This window comes from Mastigoproctus giganteus, chromosome 14, assembly GCF_048544385.1.
Source record: "Mastigoproctus giganteus isolate SK-2022 chromosome 14, ASM4854438v1, whole genome shotgun sequence".
In the NCBI taxonomy this organism is placed as follows: Eukaryota; Metazoa; Arthropoda; class Arachnida; order Uropygi; family Thelyphonidae; genus Mastigoproctus; species Mastigoproctus giganteus.
The window spans coordinates 7907408-7931110 of record NC_143588.1 but is presented as its reverse complement, the minus strand read 5'-3'; the positions used below and the strand labels follow the sequence as shown (position 1 = coordinate 7931110).

The 23703-nt window shown below is 37.0% G+C and overlaps 1 protein-coding gene across 1 annotated transcript in view; it reads left to right on the top strand.

Moving 5' to 3' along the window:
• The window catches only part of Rpn9 (regulatory particle non-ATPase 9), a 230242-nt gene that overhangs the window by 7285 nt on the left and 199254 nt on the right, over positions 1–23703 (top strand). The window contains exons 2-3 of the mRNA XM_090388956.1: positions 4807–4885; positions 23153–23187. Coding sequence (XP_090245082.1) covers positions 4807–4885; positions 23153–23187 — 114 coding nt within the window. The remainder of the gene's footprint in view (positions 1–4806; positions 4886–23152; positions 23188–23703) is intronic.

Genomic DNA, 23703 nt, shown 5'->3' with positions numbered 1-23703 from the left:
TACTCTTGTTTGAAACAGAGACCCTTGCTTATCTGTTGCATTTACCTTGGTTTTGGTGGCTGACTCCTGAAGAAAATGCCAAAATCATTGTAATTGCAAGAATAAGTAATGTCATGTTTTTTATAGGTACTTTCTTGTAATTTTACTATGGATACAACAGATAGTTCTTTAGACTACTCTGCACTCTATAGGTTCTATATATTTTTATCTACACACACACACAGTTGGACCTCCATATAACGAAATTATTACTTGCTTGAAAAAATTCATTATACAGAAATTTTGTTATAAAGAAAGAATTTTCTTTATAACTCAATGAAAAATACTCCTATTTAAATTCAGAAATGCAGCAAAATATGGGAAATACATCAGAAATAAGTGGGAATGAAAAAAAAGTTCCTAACATTTTAAAACTATTAATATCATATACATATTAAGAAATGACTACTTACATGATGTGCACAATATATTAGTACACTTTTAAGAATTATGTTGTAAAATATTTGGTTATTTTTTGTTGTACACTGGATTTTACTGTACATTGTTCATAAAAATGTTTGCATTTGTTTAAAGCACTATAATATATTTTCTGGTACATTTTCTTCATACCGAAAGCCTTTATGCAAAGTTTCAAATGCTGCCAACATTTCATGTTTGGAAGGTTTAATATTGCCCTCATTGCCTCTGTTCCCTTCAATTTCATCCAACTCATCATTGATATTTTCACCAGTCACTCGGATATTCAGCTACTATGACATTGTTGTCGACTCCTAAAAATTATTCAAGAACAATTTCTCCACTGATCAAATTCTCTCGCTTGGAGTTCTTCCCAAGATTGCTCAATGTCTTGTAACAGTTTATCCCTCTCATTACTGTTAATTGGCGTTTTAGTGAAATCTGCTTTTGCGAAACAAGTCTTAATCGTTGTTTTCCGTCACATCTTGACTCCAAACTTTTGCCAACTCTGATATGCACATCTGCAAAGCTATAACAGAATCTATAGGTTGGTTTCTATTCTCAGTATAATTTTTTTCAGTATGTGCCTTCGGTAGTGCATTTTAAAATTCTTGATTATGTCTTGGTCCATTGGCTGCAGTTTAGACAAGGTATTCGGAGGGAAGAAAATAAACTTCATACTTGTAAGTTTTGAAATTACCGAGTGAAGGTGGGCAGGGCAGTTGTCGACAATCAAAGTGATTTTTCTGTTTTCTTTTGTCATCTTTCAATCGAATTTTAAAATCCACTGTTCAAAAATTTCACTTGTCACCCAAGCTTTTTTATTGTAGTCCAACTCTAATGACTTTACTCCTTTGAAACATTGGGGTTGTTTACTTTTGCCTATTACCAAAAGCTTCAGTTTTTCATTGCTAGTCATATTTGCACCAACCGAGACTAATTCTCTCCTTACTATTTTCACCACCTACACATTTATCACCTTTAAAAGTCAGTGTCTTGTTCGGCAAACATTTAAAAAATAGACCTGTTTCATCAACGTTGAATGTCTTTGGGCTCATAATTTTTTTCAAAACTGTTTCTTTCGAATGGGTACAGTCTTTTTCAATTATAACCGCACTTTCACCTGAAATAACTTTTTTGAGTAAACCATGGCACTTTTAAATTTGTTCAGCCAACCAGAACTGGCTTGGAATGTTTTATGCCCGAGAAAAGATATGTACTCCGTAGCCTTTTCTTTTATTAATGGCCTTCGATATTGGCATGTTTTGGTCTCAAATCAACTTCACCCACTTAAAAACTGCTTCATCTACATCTTCATACACGCATAATTTCCCATGCTTCTGACTGGGTCCCGGTTCCTCAAACAGTTTGAGAATCGAAATGTGGTTTTTCAGAATGGTTGACACACTACTGGCAGGGACACCAAATTTTAAAGTGATTTAATTTTATTAATGCCGTGATCTACACTATTAAGCACTTCCATTTTTTCCACTATACTCAAGGATTTCCTCTTAGTCATTGTAAGGTTACTTGTACAGCAGAAAAAAAACTGATTTAGGGAAAACTCGTACCTACCATACAGAGACAGGTGAAATTTAGTGAAAGTATGGATGACTCATTTCTTTCCAAACAACAGATGAATTTCTATGATAAAGGAAAATCTCTCTCTCCTAATTCTATAATAGGTGCTTACAATAGAAAACAGGTTGACCAGAGCCAATGTCCGTGTCGAGAATATTCCTTAATCTTTGCCAATAATTGTGGACACAGATAGCAGTTGACCAGTGCGACTTCTTGGTACAGTAAATGCTTTATGGGCAACACTAAATTGTGGAATGCTCTTAAGAATTAAACCCTTTAGCTATTAAAAACTAGTGATTAATTCTTACTCCTTTTAGCTCTTAATTTGTACTTTCTACAGCGTCAGCTCTATTGTCTAAAGGCCACTGGTGCGAACAATGCGTACCCAGGTCTCTCAAAATTAGTTCATTATACGGAAACTATTTTCAATGTAATGAAAATTTGATTCCAAGATGGAATCAAAAACGTTCACTACTGAAATTATGTAGAAAAATTAATACAAAATGCCAGTAGTATGGCAAAAACCATAGAGGAAAAATTTAACATAAACTTAAAAATTAATCGTAATAGGGAGGGAAGAGAATGGGTAACAAGACAGAAACTGTGGCCATAAGCCTCCAAATAATTTAGAATATAATTTAAATCCAATTCAGATAAATCCTTTTTAAAATATAAAACCAATTGTAACAAATTCCCATTGCCTTGCTTTCCAGGCTGCTGCTCAATTGCATTTCAATTGCAGCAGCACAAGAATCACTTTCACTTCTGCCAGCAGCTACTGTTAATCTATTAGTCCGTGTATTCCCCCAAACTACAGTTTTCCAACCCACCTAACTCTGCCTCGATATATTCCATATATGAACAACATTAATTTAGCAAGCGAAAAATGTATAAAATCTCCTGAGGATTGTCCATGCATTATATTTTCGTTTTACCTTTTGAAAAATTTGTATAATTTTTACAATTCTTCAAGCGGAAGATGACAAAAGTTTCATGAATAAAAGAAATAAATCAGCTGAAATGTGAACAGTTGCAAATACTCTAGAGTTGATTTCTGCTGGACTGCCACACTTCCATCTGCCAAAAACTTAATTACTCGCTACTAGTCCCATGTCGTGATCGTAGACCACTTATATGAAGAATATAAATTGATTAAGTAAGATTAATATGGTGCATTCAAACACAAGCTCTCTCAGTTTAAACCTGAATCATAACTCTCTTCAACTTTTGGATTAAGTTATTTTATCTTTTATCTAGAGTCTGAATAGATCATACGCAACTTGCCTAACTTTTCATTCTCACAGTAGATTGCCCTTCCTATTGTATGCTATGTCACTGTCAAGTATCTGCTCTCATGGTAGAACATATGCACTATATCCAGGCTTCTCAATTAAATTAAGTAAAAGGCCACTAACCTTGACTGTTGAATCTCTGGCATGCCAATCGTCAGGCAGTGGAAAAGTGACACTTCCAGTTGTTATCATATCCTTGTAGTTAGGCTCATAGCTTTTGTGCGATTTGCAGCTGTGGTCCGTATTTCATTGGCATTATATATTTCATAAGTAAGTGAGCTACCGCATCTTGACTTGATAATTGTTATAAGCTAAAAGCACTTTCACAAATCCAGGTTGATCCAAACATTTTTAGAATGTTTTTAGCTACTGTTGTGATTTCAGGATATTTGTTGTTGATGTGCAGCTTTATCCAAAATTTTGTGCAGTGAATAGACTTAAATAATTCATTAATGCCTGATTTTGTTGTAAATTTGCACATTTCTGAGTTAAACTGAGCCGCACTATTTCAAACCATTCTTTAATTTCTGCATCCATTCAGATGTGATTTCTACTGATAGAATCATAGCACACTCTGTTTGTTGCCTTCCAGGTTTTTGAATTTAAGATCAAACTCTCTATTTTCAGTTTATTTAAGAATTATAATATATTAAGTTTCATACATATTTGTTATTTCCTCTTAAAAGTTTTTAAGAGTGGGGAAGAAAATTAAATTCATTTTTTTGAACCTGTAGTACTTAGTACCATAAATGGGCTGGAGGTTGAGAAGGTGAAAGAAGATATTTGTTGACATCAAAAACATGTGCCGCTACCAGTCAACATTAAAATTTTGACTGGTTGTGGTACATGTTTGGACTGCTTTGAGAGAGAGAGAGAGAGAGAGAGAGAGAGAGAGAGAGAGAGAGAGAGAGAGAGAGAGAGAGAGAGAGAGAGAGCTTCTATAAAAACAAATTCATATTTATTAAACTTGTCTGATTTCCCCCCCCCCCCCCCCAAATTCCATACCCTTCAGCTACTAATTGGCGAGTCAGCTCAAACATGGCAGGCTGGAAGTGGCCCGTGGGCCGCCATTTGAGAAGCCCAGCCTTATTGAATTTGTTTTGCACCACATAGTTTGACTCTTGTGCTGCAGTTCTCTCTCTTTCTCTCACATTCAAGATTCCTTATCACTGCCACATTGTAGCAGATGTTTTAATTTTCAATTTTTCACTTATTTAAAATTAATACACTTATATGACCAAGTCTGATTTTACTCTTGTTTCTTCAGTCACTATATCCTAGTTTTAACCATGTTGAGAAGTGAAATATGAACTAAGTAGCACTTGTGTCAAAACTACTGTAACAATAGTGACTGTATATTATTTTCTTTATAGCAGACTTTTCCTTGTAGGTTGTATTTCTAATAGACTCACTTTAATTATATATGATTTAAGTTAGAATACTGATCAGATCAGTGAATGCAAAAAATTTATTTCAGGCTATGGCATCAACTTACTCTGAAACTGCAGACTTTTGTGAAATCTCCTCTTCTACAAGAGGGTGGAGCATTAATCGAGGTAAGCTTTTTTTTTTTTTTTTAATGTTATCATGACAAGAATATATAATGTTGGTGTAAATACACCATAGAAAACTCTTAAACGAAAAAACTACATTTGTAGTTTGAAGGGGCATCCTTTTATCTGTATCTCATATTGTGCTCCTCTTTCACAGCGAGTTGCCATGTATTGCAGTACCTCGAATAAGTAACACTTCACTAAAAGAGAAGACTTGTTACTTATTCTCGGTGGGCACCACCACCCAGACGGCACCGTTTCAGAGCTTGTTGGCCCTTCATCGGGGGTGGGCAGGCACCCTGGTATTGCAGACATGACAATCCAGTTATGTCTTCCCAACTGACAATCCAGTTGTGAAGACACAATCCAGTTGTCTGGATTGTGTTATATAGAATATTTACACTCTTAAACATATGATGCTTTATTGCATCAATCTTTATTTTAATATTGTTTTTATGGAGAGTGCATATGCACCCATTATAGTTGTTGCATATGCTCATTGCTTGTGTTGCGAAGTCAGGTCAAACTTTGAGTACCAACCTAATTTTTTCTGCTAATAATCTTTGGTTGATTGCTTTAATTTGTAGTATTAATGCAGTTAATATAATTTCATGTTCAAATTGCATTTGTTGTAAAAGTAGACAAACTGAGTATCCTCAGAAATCATTTATGTCCTTATGTATATATTAGCATTCACATTAGTTTGAAACATATGATGCGAGAAAGCAAGCTTATACGGCATCAGCCAAAAAAAAAAAAAAAAACCCTTCCCATTTAACCCATCCAATCACTCCAAATGTTTGTCTAGTTCAGCCTTAAATTTATTTAAGCTATTAACTTCCACAATGACAGATGGAAGTCTGTTCCAGCAATCAACTATCCGCTGGCTAAAGGCAAACTTCCGCACATCTATTCTGCAACTGTTTTTCCTCAATTTGAATCTATGCCCTCCCCCCCTCAGGTTCTTAATCTGAGCAAGCAGCATTGAGCCTGCTCAAACCATTCAAGGCCTTATACACCTCAATCAGATCACCTTGCACGTGCCTAGTCTCCAGATGCTGCAACTTGCAGAACTTAAGCCTCTCTTGGTAAGAACACCAATTTGTTGCTCTCACCAGTCTTGTTGCCCTTCTCTGTTCTCATTCTAGCAACTCTACATCCTTCCTAAAATGAGGCCTCCAGACCTGTACGCAGTACTCAAGGTGTGGCCTAACCATTGCCTTATACCAACGATTCCCAACCTTTTTGACCTGTGGAGCCCTTTTTACAATCAATTTCTATGGAGGAACCCCTGTGCCGGTGCTCTGCTTTGCCTCGTCGTCTGTCCGTCTCGTACTACAATAATTTTGAAGCTAATGGCAGCAAAATGACTGAACGTCGCCTGCTAGAGAATGTGCAAAATTTAACTTGGCAAATTTTTATTCAGAATATGATTTATAGTTTTCTAATTTATGTTTCTAATTCTTTAATTTCATTCAATTTTTAGCTAATTTATTTTCCTGGAGCAGCCGCGGAGCCCCTGGGAAGTGTACGCGGAGCCTGGGTTGGGAACCACTGCCTTATACAAAGGAATAATCACCTCCTTGTCTCTTCTAGCAAAATTATATATCATTGACAAAACTCCATGACCTGCTCTGGCAGCCTGTCTGCAATGCTCAGAGAACTTCATATCTGATTGCATAATTACCCCGGGTCGTCTTTTTCATTCTCCACCTCCCTGAGTGTAGTACCACATGGTTGGTACATTTCTCTTGGGTTAATGCTACCCTGCAGTACTGTATCATATACAAACTTGGACATTAAGCCTGATATATCTTCATCAATATCATTAATAAATACACAAAACAACAACGGACCCAGCACTGAACCCTGGCCAGGTGGGCAGGAGCAGCTGTGCATAGCACACGCTTCTTGATTAGACCGGGGTTCAAGCCTGTGACCACCAAATATTAAAAATGTGGAAAGGTCAGGGAATAACCAACGCATATCCCCGGAGCATTATGGCCTTAGTTGCTCCTAAAAACCAAATAACAAACAACAAAAACTGAACCCTGAGGGGGGGGGGGGAACTCCACTAATAAATTAGTCCATGTAGAGCAGTGTCCATTTATTACCACTCTGACATCTTCCACTCAACCATTCTTTTATCCATTGCAGCAACTTGTCCTTAATGCCATACCACCAATTTATACAGCAGTCTCCCATGTGTAACAGAATCAAAAGCTTTTCTGAAATCCAAATATATATCAAAATTATTTTTTACATCCAGTTCCTTTGTGACCACATTATTATTGTTATTATTAGTCATATGATGCAAGGAAGCGTGAGGCTTTTGCTGCACCAGCCAAAAAAAAAAAAAATTCTGAGTTACCTCTGAGAGAGAGGGGGGGGGGTCAGAAACAGAAGGGAATCACCAAGAAGGAGAAGAATGATGATATCCAGCTCAGGACCCTGAGTGTGCCAAGCCCATACTCACCAGATGTGAGCCCTTGAGGTTCCAATCAAATTGATCAGATAAGATCTCATCTTTACAAACCCATGCAATGTCTGTACTATTACTGTAGTCTTGTCTAGATGATCCTGGAAATGCTTCTTCAACCAGCAACTCCATTATTTTCCATGGAACAGAAATTAAACTAAGAGTCTATAATTATTTGTGCTACCCTTTGAACTCTTTGTGAATTGGGGATACATTTGCACAAATAATTATAGACTAAACATGGGTTCCACCACTTCAAGCTTCCAATAAGCCAAGTGGTGGTATTGCACCGGTTGATGAGAGTCATCTACCACATAGTACTGCCTGGTAACATAGAGGGGCGGCATTCCTCCATGTGGTGGAATGGAGCACCACACCTTGACCCCTGCTTACATTGGTTCACACCTGGGTGGTCACCCACCATGTACTGCATGGAGGTTATACACCCAGGATTACTAACAGTATCATGAGGGTGCAAGCAGAGGATTTGGCTGTCACAGACCGTCCGGACTTCGCCAAATTTGGGTCCACTTGACTTGAGTGTCACCCGAATATCAGTGCCATCAGTGTTTTAGACTCCCAGGTAGCAAGTACAGCATGTCTGGCATATCTGAGAGAATGTCTGTGACAACCTTAAAGACCATTTATAATAGATTTACTACCCTTTTATAATAGATTGCACTATTATAAACTGCAAACTGTTATAAACTATAGATTGATCTAACAGAAGAGCCCAATAAACCATAAACTGCAAATTGTTTTCATTGCTTTATGGTAGCGACCTCAAGAAATGTGCTTCAGAAAAATATTACAATATTACAAAGGCATCCAAAATTGATTCTTGTAACCAAACATATAACAGTGAAAGTTTAGTGCATTTTAATGATTTGATTTGGTTTTTTGAAATTCAAGTGGCTGATTCACGTTAACCGGTTTCACTTTATGATTGGATGGGCTTACGATTATTTCCTTCCGGACCACATTTCCCTTCCTCTCAGCCACTAGCAGCATTTGTAAACATGTTGGCCACGTGTTTTGTTTTTGCATCCTTTAGTTGAAGTGATTTTTTTTGTTTTGCGCTTTAATGAAAATATTAGTTTTAATAAATTTTGTTAATCAATATGTACAATTTCCCTTATAAAAATAGCTTAGTTATATAGCAAAAATTTCAACTTCCCTAAGTCTTGGAATGAATTACCAAAAAACAGTGTAATTGGGTTTACATTATGATATTTTCATGGTACGATGGTGTCTCTGGAACGGATTAATATTGTAAAGCAGTTGGTGGGAAAGTTCACTGTATTTTCTGTTGAATTTCAGTATGCTATTAATTACAAGACAATTTTTTTTGGAGTTTAACAGATGACAGGTGAGCAAAAGTGTACCTTTCATCTCGAAGACACTCATTACTGTGAGATGCAAGTGAGAGTTCTAATCTTGTCATAGAGCTTTCATTTCACCAGCTGAACATAAACAGCCGACAAAAATACATACTCTGGTGTTCAAAGAAAGTGCATCACCTAGGAATTTCACATTTCTAACCCTTTTTCGCGATGGTATGTTACATTAATGACTAGCATCACAAATAGAAATATAAACAAAAGATATTTATTAATAGTTAAGGCAAAGCTAAGTAATATTTGACAGGTGCTCTCAAAATATTCCAAAGTGAGCATTTGCAATCTTTATACAACAGTTTTGCTAAACACGACAATTATGGCTGAAATATTATCAGAAGCCCTCAGTTTGCTTCAGTTCATCATTTTAAATGGAAAACAAAATGAAAAGTTCACCAGGTGCAAACTAATATTTAGTTGAACCACCTCTGGCCCTGATGACAGCAGTACACCGTCGAGGCATTTATAAGATCAATTTCTGAAGATAATCAACTGATAGTTCATGGTTCCGAACACGAATTATGCTTCCTGAAGTTCTCGAAGGGTCTTTGGTTTCTTTCTGGCAACTGTAGATTCCACATGATGCCAACAGTTCTCTATAGCAGGGGTGGCCTACTAATCGATCGCGGCTTTAATTTCGGGCGATCACATCATGACCAATTTTAAATATACAAAAAAAATAGATTAGTCAAAATCTAAATGTTGTTATTATTATGCACCCCACTTGCATATGCTTATTACAAATCCGTTGAACCACGTGACTACTCTTGTTGCTGCGCAGCTGCTAGGCTTCTCTTGTGAAAATTCACGCAGTTACGTTGTGGAGAGCATAGTGTATGTGTCGAATTCTTATTTAGATTACTTAATATTAATAACTGGACAGTACTTATACGTTAATTTAATATCCTTTGATGTAAAATGAATACTACGAAAAACAGTAAAACATATCATTTTCATCAAGAGTGGGAACTAGAATCTTTTTTGTAATGATAAAAGAAAAATGTTGTTTGATTTGCAATGCATCCGTGGCTATACCCAAAAAAGGAAATTTTGAAAGGCACTTCAATGCACTCCATGGTAAATGCCAATCGAATTTGCCGCCTAATAGTGACCTTATAAAAAATAAATTAAAATAACTTAAATCCAGATTATTCGCACAACAAAATTTCTTCATGACACCTAATTTACAATCTAAAGCAGTAACTGTAGCATCATTTGAAGTGAGTCATCTTCTTGCAAAAAAATGCAAACCATTTTCTGATGGTCAGTTCATCAGACACATTTTTAGAAATAACAGATTCTCTTTTTGAAAATTTTAAGAACAAAAATGAAATTACAAGTGCTCTTCAAGAACTGAAATTATCTTGAAATACTGTGATGCGACGCATTGAGAAAATGAGTAAAAATGTGAGCGAACAACTGCGTGCTGATATTGCGAATTGTGTGTCCTTTTCTTTACAACTGGATGAATCTACAGATGTCAGTGATACAGTTCAGTTGCTCGTTTTTATTCGTATGGTTTTCGATGATTCTGCCACTAGAGAAGAACTGCCACTAGGGTATGGTTTCTTTAAAAGAAAGAACTAGAGGTCTTGTATCTTTAACTCATTCAAACATTTTATTTAAAAAATTAAATTAAATTACCACTATTTAAGCTCGTATCAGTAACAACAGATGGAGCTAAACCAATGACTGGGCATCTTAATGGATTCATCGCATTGTGCCAAAAGGATGATGAATTCCCATATTTTTTGAGTTACCACTGTATCATCCACCAACAAGTGTTAGCCAGCAAAAGATTAAATACTAAAAGTGTTATGGACATAGCTTTCAAAATCGTGAATTCCATCAGAGGACAATCTCTTCAAAGGAGACATTTCAAAATGTAACTATGAAAATGAACCAGATCTGATATTACACGCAGATGTGAGGTGAGTGAGTCGGAGTAAGTTTCTAGAGATTTTGAAATTTGCTGAATGAAATTAAAAAATTTTGTTGATCAAAGGGGAGACGATTATCAGCTACAAGATACGGAGTGGTTGTGTGATCTGGCTTTTTTAGCCGATTTTACCAGTAAATTAAGTGATCTGAATTTTGAATTACAAGGAATTTGCAGAAATATTATTTATTATTAGCCGAATGGTGCAAGGAAGCCTGAGGTTTAGGGGTTGCACCAGACAAAAAAAATTTACCGAGAGAGAGAGAGAGAGAGAGAGAGAGAAGGAGAAGGAAATCACCAAGAAAGAGAAGAATGATGATATCCAGCTCAGGACTCTGGATGTGCCAAGTCCATACTCACCAGATGTGATATCCTGTTTTTGTAATAGTGACAAATATATGTTTCTGAAACTGAGAAAGTTGTGGATGATTTTGAAACCAGATTCGGTGATTTTAAAATAATTGAAGACATTGTTCAATATATTTCTTATCCATTGAAGACATTGTTCAATATATTCCTTATCCATTTAATGTTGACGTAGATAAGAAATAAATTGCAGAAAAAATCGCTGAGATTTTTCACATGGAGAAAATATTACTTGAAAATATATTATTACATTTCGAAACAATATCTTCCTAAAAGCCAGATCATCAGAAAAAGACTTTTGGAAATTTGTTTGCCGAGAGAAGTACCCAAATGTAAAAAAAATGCTGTGAACTTTTGAAATTCCTGTTTTGATTCCACACATATCCATGCGAATCGGCTTTTTCGTATTTCAAACAAAGACGAAGAATCGCTGTACTCTTACGGACTTGCATACAGAAGATTCTTTACTGTTGGCCTTATCACAGTATATCCCCAATTTTCAAAGCTTGGCAGATGACATGAAGACACAAACTTCATATAAATTAAAAATTTAAATATATATTAATTTAAAATAAGAATTCTGAATTGTATTTAATTTTAAAATTTATAAACAACAATTTTCAATATGTGTTGATTACCTTTTTGAAACCATGTGCAATGAAATTCTTGAGATGGTAGATCGCGGCACATTTTGAAGAAAAAAAGTAGGTCACATCACAAATTAAGTTGGCCACCCCTGCTCTTTAGGATTCAGGTCTGGGATGTTTCCTAGCCTGCCAACAGTTGTAATGGACCGGTCTTCCAACCATTTTTTCACCTGTAACAAATGTAAACACATTACTGTCGAACCTCTAATGCAGAAATGAAGCTAAAGTAACTACAGAAGTGCCTACTTACACTTTTTGCCCAATCACAAGGAGCAGAGTTGTCCTGAAAGATGCAGTTACTTGGGAGGTTGAAATGGTCTCTAATGGTTGGCAGCAATTTGCCTTCCAATATAGCCAGGTACCCATTGGCATTTACAGAACCTTTTATAAACTACAGGTGACCTACTCCGCGATACGAAATGCACCCCCCCCATATCATTTGGCTGGTAGGGAATTTCACTGTAGACACCATACAGTCTGGATGATAATCTTCACCACGTTTACTGCGAATCATTTGTCTCTCATCAGAGCCATGCAGGTTGAATTTCTTCTCATCTGAGAAAATAATGACTTCCATTGCTCGGGGGGGGGGTTCCATTTGACATGCTCCTTACACCAAATTAATTGGGCCTTTTTCATTTTTTGTGCGGGGAGGGGCTTCTTAGGACGACGGGCTACAAGTCCATTTTTGAAGAGGCATCTTCTGACTATTACTGCATTTGCTACCACTTCTGTATGTTCTTCACATTCTCTTTTCAACTCAGACGGAGAAGCTTTATGGTTTTTAAGGCATATGTGTGTTTCAAAATGCGGTCCTGTTTTTGCTCAAAGGCTCGTTTGCATCTTCAGGTACTTTTTTCTTATCAGCAGAACCAGTATTCTTGAGTTTGGAAAGAAATCTACTCACTGTTGACTGATTACAAGACACTATAAGCAATATGATGCGAAGAATATCCTTCCTCACATAAAGCAACAATAGCACTCTTTCTTTGTGGTGTTAACTGCACGTAACTCACCATCCTGACACAAGCAAGGAATGATTGCAACTCTTGCAGAGCATGTTTATATAGCTGAAAAACAGCTGATGCAATATTACATCATCACTTACATGTGTCAATCTTATCTGGTGCAATCTGTAAGAAATATTGCCATATACTTACGTTATTCGGACGACAATTACAATTTTAAGGAGTGATGCACTTTCTTTGAACACCAGTTTATATTCACATTGCAGCTACCAGATTCCAGACAAGCATTTGTGTTTTAAAAATATAAAAACTTTATTATTAACTCTTATTTATTTTTTATTTGATTTTTTTTAAGCAGATCATAATTGATTGCAATTTTCAATTCAGTAGAAAGCTAAAACTTAATATTTAGCCTTAACTAAACAGAGCATCTTTTTTTAATTGAAGGCATGAGTGATGGAAGGTTAAAAAGGAGATTGAGCACTTGGTGGTAATACACCTTGGCATCTTATTAATTTATGTGCTGAAAAGAGATCTGTTGTGCCTTCCTGTGAAACTGGATCAATACTTGGTGGAAATTTATTATTGATGCTTTCGCACAATACTTATACAGTACATAGTCTGGAAATTTATTACTATTTATATTTACTATTTTTTTCTAAAGAATGATATGCTAAAAGGAAAGGTATTTAATTTAAACAATTTTAAACGATGCATGCCACTGAAAGTAAAAAGGATTCTTAAGCAGGTATTATACATGCCATCCATTGTTAAATCTTCAACTAGACTAGTAGAACAGTGGCATCTTTATACAAGTCTGTTTAAAGAAATGGCAAGAAAAGCAATATGAACACTTTTCCGAGTTCCCATATTGAAAAGTACAAGTGATAAATAGTGAGTGGCACTAACTTTGTTCAATTCCAGTTCATTATCCAAAACTTTTGATGAATTCAAGAAAAAAAACTTGTGTATTGCAAGCTTCTGTTAAAAGTAATTCTAAACCAGGACAAGCAAGCTGATACTTCTAAGCATATATCCTTGTGCAGAAAGGATGTTTGTTTTTTGACTTGAATAAAGCAATTTGCATGTTTCTTTTAAATGTAATAGCAACATTTAAAAATCTGAACATAGCTCTTTAATCCACCATATCTCACATCCATGTACTGAGATGATTACTCTCACATATATTGAAGAAATGTTGTGTGAATTTATTTTACCAAAGGTTTTCAAATCTTCCACTTCCATTTTAGAATTTGATTACCATAGCAGACTAAGTCAGAAGTTTCTGACTTAGTCATAGATATTTGTACTGCCAAGGTCATGGAGAGTTTAAAACAAGAGGAGATGGTTCTGTTCTTTTTCTTATTCAGTAAGTGCTCTATAGTTGCATATGATTACATTATAAATTTCATCAGTTGGTAGTGCATCCTTCTCAAACTTGAAATTTTTTGTGGAAAAGTTTCCATTTAAAAAAGTTCTTTCTTTCCTTCTTGGCGTTATGAAATATAAAGAAATAGATGTAGCAGTAGATGTTTTGCAATATCAATTCAATAAATTTCAGTGTTACCACCAGACACTATTATGAAAGAAGAATTGATGTATGGTGGTCCTTCGTTGGAGAATTAACAAGTACACAAAGTTTAAAGTACACCAGTGAGCCAAAACATTATGACCAGCGAGTCGTTATGCAAATCAAAGCAACTGCAGGTGAACTACGGCATGTGCTTGGGTCGGGACATGGTATAATAAACACCTGATACTGAGCTTCGTTAATCAGCAAAGGCTCTCCCGGATGGTACGTGGCAACAGAAGGGCAACCGTGGCGCAACTCGCTGGTAATTGAAATGCTGGTGATGGGAGTAATGTGTCATGACACACAGTACATCAAACCCTGCTGAAAATGGGGCTGCGTAGCCACAGGCTGCTCCGAGTGCCCACGTTAACTGTAGTTCACGGCGACAGCGCCTACAATGGGCACATGAGCATCGAAAGTGATCGAAATAAGGTCGTTTGGTTCTATGAATCATGTTTCCTGTTGCACCATGTGGATGGCCAGGTATGTGCACATTGTTTACCTGGGGATGGCGCCTGGATGCACTGTGGGACGAAGACAAACTGGTGGCGGCGGTGTCATGCTTTGGGTTATGTTCTGCTCCTTTAATCAGTGTTACTCTTTTTCTGAAGAACAAGAGTAACACTGATTAACGGAGCAGAACCCTAGATCCAGTAATCCATGTGCTGGGCACTCTGACATCTACCACCTATCTAAACATTGCTGACCAGCTACACCCTTTCATGGCAATAGTCTTCCCCTCTGGTGGTGCCATCTTTCAGCAGGATAATGTGCCATGCTACACCGCCTGGATTGTTTGAGACTGATTCGCAGAACATGAGGAAGACTTCCAGGTATCGCCCTGGCCTTCAAATTCTCAGACATCAATCCCATCGAGCATATGTAGTTTGTGTTGGAACAGCAACTCTGATCTCTGGCGTCTCAACCATGGACCTTACAGGAGTTAAAGGATCTGCTGGTTACGTGTTGGTACCAGATAACAGAAGACATTTAGAAATCTTGTAGCGTCCATGTCTTGCCGGGTATGAGCTGTTTTGGCTGCACGTGGAGGACCAACATCATATTAGGTAGGTGTTCATAATGTTTTGGCTTATCTGTATATATGACAAAAATATCTGATGTTGCTTGGCATTTTAATTTAATAATTCTTCGTAGCAGTTTCGAATGTGAGAGAGAGTATTTAGTTGGGTTAGAAAAACAGAAACTGAGTACAGTTCTCTTTTTGGTGGAGCTTTGGAACTGCTCTTGACAGCCAAATCTAGACAGCAGGGTCATTGTTAGGAATAAAACTTTGATTCAACATTTCCAGCGTGGGCAAAGTCTGCAACATCATCTTTCTTGAAGCGATCAAAATTAGTTGTCTAATAGAATATCCAAAAAGAAATCCACAAGTAGAAAAATCTTAGGTAGGATGTTTAAAAGCATGCTGTATTGGGTAAACAAACAATCTTGTGACTGTATTTTAATATAAAATGGGTTTTTTTTTTGCCGACTTAAAAACTCATGTTTTCTGAAAAATGCCCTGTTTTCCTCCTGTTTTTTGGGAACTGCTCTGCTTTTTGCAAAAAACCTCCTGCTTACATATGCCTGATCTCCAACTTTTTGAAAGTAAAAAGTTAGCAACAGTGTGCTGCTACTCATACAATTCGAATAAGTAATATGTTTTGAATATAACAGAAAAGTATGTTGCTCTTAGGTGAGTGCTGCCACCCAGATGGCACAATATCAGAGATATCCCCTCATCTGTGGATGGGTTGGAGCTGAAAACCAAGTTATGACTTGATTATATGAGAGATGCCAAAAGCTGTGAGAAACTATATTGCACAAAATGATGCTTTAGCATCAATAGTATGTTAATTATAGAAATTTCAGTAGTGCAAAGGTTTTTCTCTTAAATTGCAAGGATATATATGTTTCTCACACTTTTGTGCATCTCTGTGCAGTGTAATACACACAACTGGGTTGCCATCTCCTGCAATCAGGGTGCCTATCTCTCTCTCCACTTTTCAGATAATCTCGAAAATGGTGCCATTTGAGTGGTGGAACTCAACTTATAATATGTAATCAAATATTTCTCTATTTGAGAGATGTTGCTTATTCAAAATGTATAGGTAGGTCAACTACTGGAAAGGTATTCACACAGCTTTATTTTATCAAAGGCTTTCAATCTTCCACTTCCTGTGGAAGATATTCACAGGTATTCTGTGAAAGTATTCACAATGAGATATTCAAATAATGCCCTTTATACAAATTTTGTTTGCTTTTACTTTGTTGCTATATGTAAAATGATGCTTTTGGCTGCCGTAGTGGTCCGCTATGTGGGTACATAAGTACATGTGCTTTGAGTGACCGGGTTCAAGCTATGACTGCTAAATATGGAGCTGTGCCTTGTATTCTTTTGATCTTGTGAATTCCTCCGATTGTGTAGTCATCCCAGAGTATAAACAGAAATCATTTTTATTTATTTGTAATGCGTAGTTAAAAAAAAAAAAATAATGAAAAGTAAAATGTGTTCACACACAGTTTTATTTTTAACTTTTAATTAACTGCCTATTCCTTTCACTGCAGGTTCTTGATGCACCCAAGAAAGTATTGATAAGTATTACTTTTTTAGGAAAAAGAGGATGTAGTGTATCACAGATAATCTTGCCCATATGCAATCAGTGGTAAAAATGGTGGATGTTGCACCTTTAACAGTTTTTGTTCCTAAATGAAGGGTGTACCTTTCTGGTGTCTGTCTGTCTGTCACAAAGTGTACTACTTCTGTTTCATTTAGCATTAGCACATGATGCAAGATAGCAAGCTTATATAGCATCAGCATACCTCTTTCCGATAGTATCAGATTTCTTGGCCTAATCCTGGACAATAAATTAAACTTCTTACAACACATCACATGTCTGAGAACCATTTGCTTGAAAAAATTAAATATCCTCGGAGTACTATCTTCATTGACGTGGGGTGCTGACCGATACACTCTGCTTCGGCTATATCGGGGATTAATCCCATATCGCTTGGATTACGGAGCTCCAATCTATGACTCTGCCAGGAAAAGTGCACTAACTTGGCTAGACACTATCCATCACAGTGCCCTAAGAACTGCTTTAGGAGCATTCAGAACATCTCCTGTACAGGGTCTATATATAGATGCACACGAACCTCCACTCCATCTTCTGATTAAAATGTTGCTCCTCAACTATGCAGCAAAAATACGGAGTCTTCCCTTTCATCCTATCTTGCCATACTTATTTGAGTCCCAATGGACCACATTTTATCAAAACAAACCTAACGAAAACAAGCCTATTGGGATAAGGTTGCTACAGTTAACACAATATTGGAATCTAGACATGGGTAATGTCTTTCAGGAAATGAGCACTTACAACCCTCCGTGGTCTGATTATATACCAGTCTGTGAGTTCTCATTCCAACAATGGTGGAAAAAGCAAGCAGCAGACCTTACCATCAGGAAACTCCATGCTGCACATGTAGCAGGAAATTCTCGGTGTTTTCAAATATATACCGATGGCTCAAAAACAAGTACGACAGTGGGCGCAGCGGCAGTTTCTTCTATCTTTTCTACTTCTGTGTCCCTTCCAAAGGAATGCAGTGTCTATTCTGCTGAACTGTGGGTGATTAAAATAGCTCTGGATCACGTGATTAATCTGTCCATAAAGCAAATTATGATCTACTCTGATTCTCTGAGTGCAATAAAATCATTGAAAAAACCATCCAAACCAATCCACCCCGTCTTGAAGCAAATCAGATCACAGATTATTGCATTACAAGCTGTAAACCAATGAGTCACTTCCTGTTGGATACCAGGTCATGTAGGCATCAAAGGAAATGAATATGCAGATCAAGCCGCTAAACATCCAATCACTGCAAGATTTCCTAACTGCCAAGTGCCATATACAGACTACAGATCAGTCATAAAAAAACGTGTGTGAAGAGCAATGGTTGCAAATCTGGCTGTCCCAGTGCGGCAATAAACTGCTTCAATTTAAATAGGAACCTAAGTTGTGGCCATCAAGCATGCGATCAAATAGGCAAGAGAAGGTGATCCTAGCTAGGATGGATCCTGGCTAGGATCAAGGGGGAAGATCTGCCTATTTGTACATTTTGTCAGACTACACTTTGGTGTGGTATATGCTAATAAATTGCAATAATTATAATAATTATTGAAACAAAATTTTCATATCGCTTTCACATCTGCAAGAACCTTTGACATTACCCCATCTTTAGCATTAGCATTAGTAGAGGCATATGATGCAAGAAAGCAAGCTTATTCAGCATCAGCCAAAAAAAAAAAAAAAAAAACCACTCCCATTTCATCCCTCCGTTCGTTCGAAATACCTGTCCAGTTGAGCTTTAAATTTGTTTAGGCTATCAACTTCAACAACAAGTGATGGAAGTCGGTTCCACCAACCAACCACCCGCTGGCCAAAGGCAAATTTCCGCACATCTATCCGACATCCGTCCTTCCTCAATTTGAATTTATGCCCTCTGAGGTGATTATTCTGAGCAAGATGAAGAATCCCATTGGCATTGAGCATGCTCAAACCATTCAAAGCCTTATACACCTCTATCAGATCACCTCGCCGGTGCCTAGTCTCCAGACTCTGTAATTTGCAAAACTTAAGCCTTTCTTCGTAAGAGCAACCCTTTGTTCCATTCACTAATCTTGTTGCCCTTCTCTGTACCCGTTCCAGCAGCTCTACATCCTTCTTGAAATGAGGCCTCCAGACCTGTATACAGTACTCAAGATGTGGCCTAACCATTGCCTTATACAAGGGAATAATCACCTCCTTATCCCTGCTAGAAAAATTCCTGTATATCATTGACAAGACACCATGAGCTACTCTTGCAGCTCGTCTGCACTGCTCAGAGAACTTCATATCTGCCTGCACAATTACCCCCAGGTCCTTTTCATTCTCCACCACTGTCAGTGTAGTACCGCAGAGTTGATACGTTGCTCTGGGGTTGCTGTTTCCCATATGTAGTACTTTACATTTGTCAATGTTAAACTTCATTTGCCACCTCTCAGCCCATCTGTTCAACCTTTCCAGATCCTGTTGCAGCAGCATAGCATCAGTAGTATCCTTAACAACCCTGCCAACCTTTGTATCATCTGCAAACTTGGACATTAAACTTCATATCCCATCATCAATATCATTCATAAACACCGAAAACAACAACGGACCCAACACTGAACCCTGAGGAACTCCGCTAATAACATTAGTCCATGTTGAGCAGTGTCCATTGATTACCACTCTCTGTCTTCTGCCACTCAACCATCCCCTTATCCATAGCAGCAATTTGCCTCCAATGCCACACTGCTCCAATTTGTGCAGCAGTCTTCCATGTGCAACAGTATCAAAAGCCTTTCCAAGATCCAAATATATAATATCAAAGTTATTTCCTGCATCCACTTCTTTTGTGACTACATCATAGTATCCAATCAAATTGGTCAGGCAAGACCTGCCCTTAACAAAACCATGCTGCGTCTGAGCTATAACTGAATTCTTGTCTAGATGATCCTGCAGTGCTTCTTTAACCAGTGCCTCCATTAACTTACCTGGAACAGAATTTAAACTAACAGGTCGATTGGAGATCGACCTGTTATCTGATTGGAGACAATGCAAATCTAGCTGAGTTCTTTTATTTCTTAAAGCAGACTGGATTATTTTAACTGGTAATCGCACTACCGAATAGAATCCGACACAATATGGCCTTAGCTGCCCTTGTGCTACTAAACAACATATCAACCAACCAAAAAAAAAAAAAAAATCTTCTCATTTCACCTATTCACTCACTCCAAATGTTTGTCCAGTTTTTCCTTGAATCTGTTTAAGCTATCAACTTCTACAATGACAGATGGAAGTTTGTTCCAGCAATCATCCACCCGTTGGCTAAAGGTAAACTTCCACATATCTATCCTACAACTGTCTTTCCTCAATTTGAATTTATGCCCTCTCAGGCGATTATTCTGAACAAAGAGGAAGAATCCCATCAGCATGCCCTTGGGCTCAATTGAGCATGCTCAAACCATTCAAGCCTTCATACACCTCAATCAGATCACCTCACAGGTGCCTAGTCTCCAGACACTGTAATTTGCAAAACTTAAGCCTTTCTTCGTAAGAGCACCTCTTTGTTCCATTCACTAATCTTGTTGCCCTGCTCTGTACTCGTTCCAACAGCTCTATATCCTTCTTAAAATGAGGCTTCCAGACCTATATACAGTACTCAAGGTGTGGCCTGACCATTGCCTTATACAAGGGGAAAATCACCTCCTTATCTCTGCTAGAAAAATTCCTGTATATCATTGACAAGACACCATGAGCTACTCTTGCAGATCGTAAGCACTACTCAGAAAGCTTTATATCTGCCTGCACAATTACCCCCAGATCCTTTTCACTCTCAACCACTGTCAGTATAGTACCACACAGTTGATATGTTACTGCTTCCCATATGCAGTACTTTACATCTGTCAATGTTAAACTTCAGTTGCCACCTGCTCAACTTTTCTAGAATCTATTGCAGCAGCATACTGTCATTAGTGTCATTAACAACTCTGCCGACCTTTGTGTCGTCTACAAACTTGGACATTAAGCTTGATATATCATTATTGAATACAGAAAACAACAATGGACTCAACACTGAACCCTGGGGGACTCCTTTAATAACATTAAAAAACTCCACTAATAACATTAGTCCATGAAGAGCACTGTCCATTGATTACCACTCTGTCTTCTCACACTCAACCATCCGTTTATCCATAGCAGCAATTTGCCTCCAATGCCATACTGCTCCAATTTGTGCAGCAGTCTTCTATGTGCAACAGTATCAAAGCCTTTCTAAGATCCAAATATATGATATCAAAATTATTCTTTGCATCTAGTGTCTTTGTGACTACATCATAGTATGCAATCAGATTGGTCAGACAAGACTTCCCCTTAACAAACCCATGCTGTGTTCAAGCTATAACTGAAGTCTTGTCTAGATGATCCTGCAGTGCTTCTTTAACCAGGGCCTCCATGAATCTCCCTTTGATCCTCCTTTGTGGATTGGGGTCACATTTGCACATTTCCAGTCCATAGGTACCTCCCCTGACTCCAAAGGAGCTCTCATAATTATGGCTAAGGGTTTGCTCCCTTCCTTTGCGCCTCCTTTAATATAACTGGATAGATTCTATCCACCTCAGGTGCCTTTCTTATGTTTATCTTCAATAATTTCTCCTCTATTTTACTCTCAGTTATTACATATAATCTAGCTTACTGCCAGAGTTTAATATACCTCTGGCTTTCCCCTGCCTGAATAACTCCTCATGTGTTGAATGTAGATGCAAAATATTCATTTAGTTTGTTAGCTACCTGAGCAGGATCATCAACAGTTGAACCATTGATATCAAGTGGACCAATCTGATTTATCCCCTTCCTTCTAGAGTTTACATAAGTAAAGAACAGTTTGCTCTTTTTCTTTACATACTTTTTCTGTCCTGTCTATTCTTTCTGTACACATTGTACTTCCCAAATTCCAGTTTTGCACTGCTTATGTTTGTGTGACACCACGTCTCTGATATCCCAGCAATATCTGCCTTTGATGTCTTGACTAGCACTTCAAGCTCAGCAAGTATACATGCTCCTGTTTCTACTCTTAGTTACCCTAATACTACATAAATGGGTTGCCATTTATTTACTTGTTCCACTATAACTCCCAGCTGTCCTGGAAATCCCCATTGCCTTGCTTTTCAGGCTACTGCTCAATTGCATTTCAATAGAAGCAGTGCAAGAATCACTTTCACCTCAGTCAGTGGCTACTGTTAATCTATTAGTCTGTGTATCCCCCTAAGCTAGCATTTTTCTGACCCACCTAACTCTGCCTCGATAGCATCAGCAAATATTCTTGCACCCTTTCTATTTAAGTGTATTCCATCCCTGTAGAAGTAGTCTCTCTTGTTAACAAGTACAGACCAGGCTGAGAAAAATTCTACCCCTTGAGCCTTGCACAATCTCTCGAGGGCAGAATTGATTGACAAGGCTCTCATCATATACTCCCTCCTATCTTGTCTGGGCAGAGTTGCAGTTATTGGTCTGATCATCAGCATTTTCGTTGTGCATATGTTTTTTGTTTCCTGAATTTGGCCAGTAGGGATACTTTACATTTCGGAACAAAAATAAAAGAAATTTTTATTTCTTTACTTGAAACTTGTGTTATGTGTGGTGTGTCTCCTTAGGTCACTGGAATTGAGAAATGCATGTGCAAAAAAATTGCAGATGTGATTACTAGTTCTGTGGTCAACACTGAATGTTGGTAGAATGAATGACGAAAAGGTACATGAATTTGGGAGATTCAATGCGATGTGAACTGATTCATATTCTGAGAGTGAGAGAGCAATAGTGAAAAGCAGTTATGAATTGTAAAAGCAAATTGCATAAAAATAGTCACCACTGTAGTGACTGATATAAAAAAAAAATTCAAGTTATTATGCATAACAAACAGGACTAATGCAGCTGCTGAAAATGAAGTGTAGAATGGACTTGATTATATTGTTACCAATAAGCGAAGTGAATTTCCTAATCATAATATGTGTGGCCTCTAAAAATTTTAACTGGCTTCTAAAAATTTTAATCAGCTTGTCTGCCCCACTAAAGAGATGGGGCAACATATCAAACTCCAGTGATGAGTTTGATATGTTGGTTTTGTAAATAAATCCAATTTATATAATGTAGAGAAGTGCATCTTATTTTTAATGAATATTTGACTTCAGACAAATCGAATCTGGGGGATTTATTAAGTTAAATTGTGATATTTAATTTTTTTAATCTTTCTTATTGCATTTTATAATGCAGTCTTAATTTACTTATTTTAATATATATTTCTTTTTTTTTTTCTTTTTTTTAATAGCTGTATGAAAATTTCTTAGCAGAATTTGAAAACAAGTAAGTTGTAATGGTAACTGCTGTAATTTAAAGATTTTATCTTATCTTTAACACATCCATTTTTTAAATGCTTTATTTAAGTTGTACAAGGTGTATAAAAACTGCTTATACTTTTTTGTCCTTACCTATAAGGTATGAATTTGATGCTTAGATTATTTCCTGAAAATTAAAAAAGAAACAGTATCATAAGAGATTATAACTGAGTTTAGTTCTGACAAATGTTATTCTTTAAATGAAGTAGATGTCATTTCTAAATTCACTGTTAACTCTAGTTGATGCACATATTTTAACAAACACCACCACCACCACCACAGCCCCCCCTTAATATTTATTAGTATTATGAATGTGTGAATTTTTATTTCTCTAGTGTGATCTTAAGTTTAAATTTTTTATTATTCAGTTTTTGTTATTTGAAGAATCATAGCTGTAAAAAATTCTTTACAGCTCTATGTTGCATAACAAAATGTAGTGTGTCAGTGCCTATGTTGATTTTCTGTACAGCTTTGGTTCTCACAT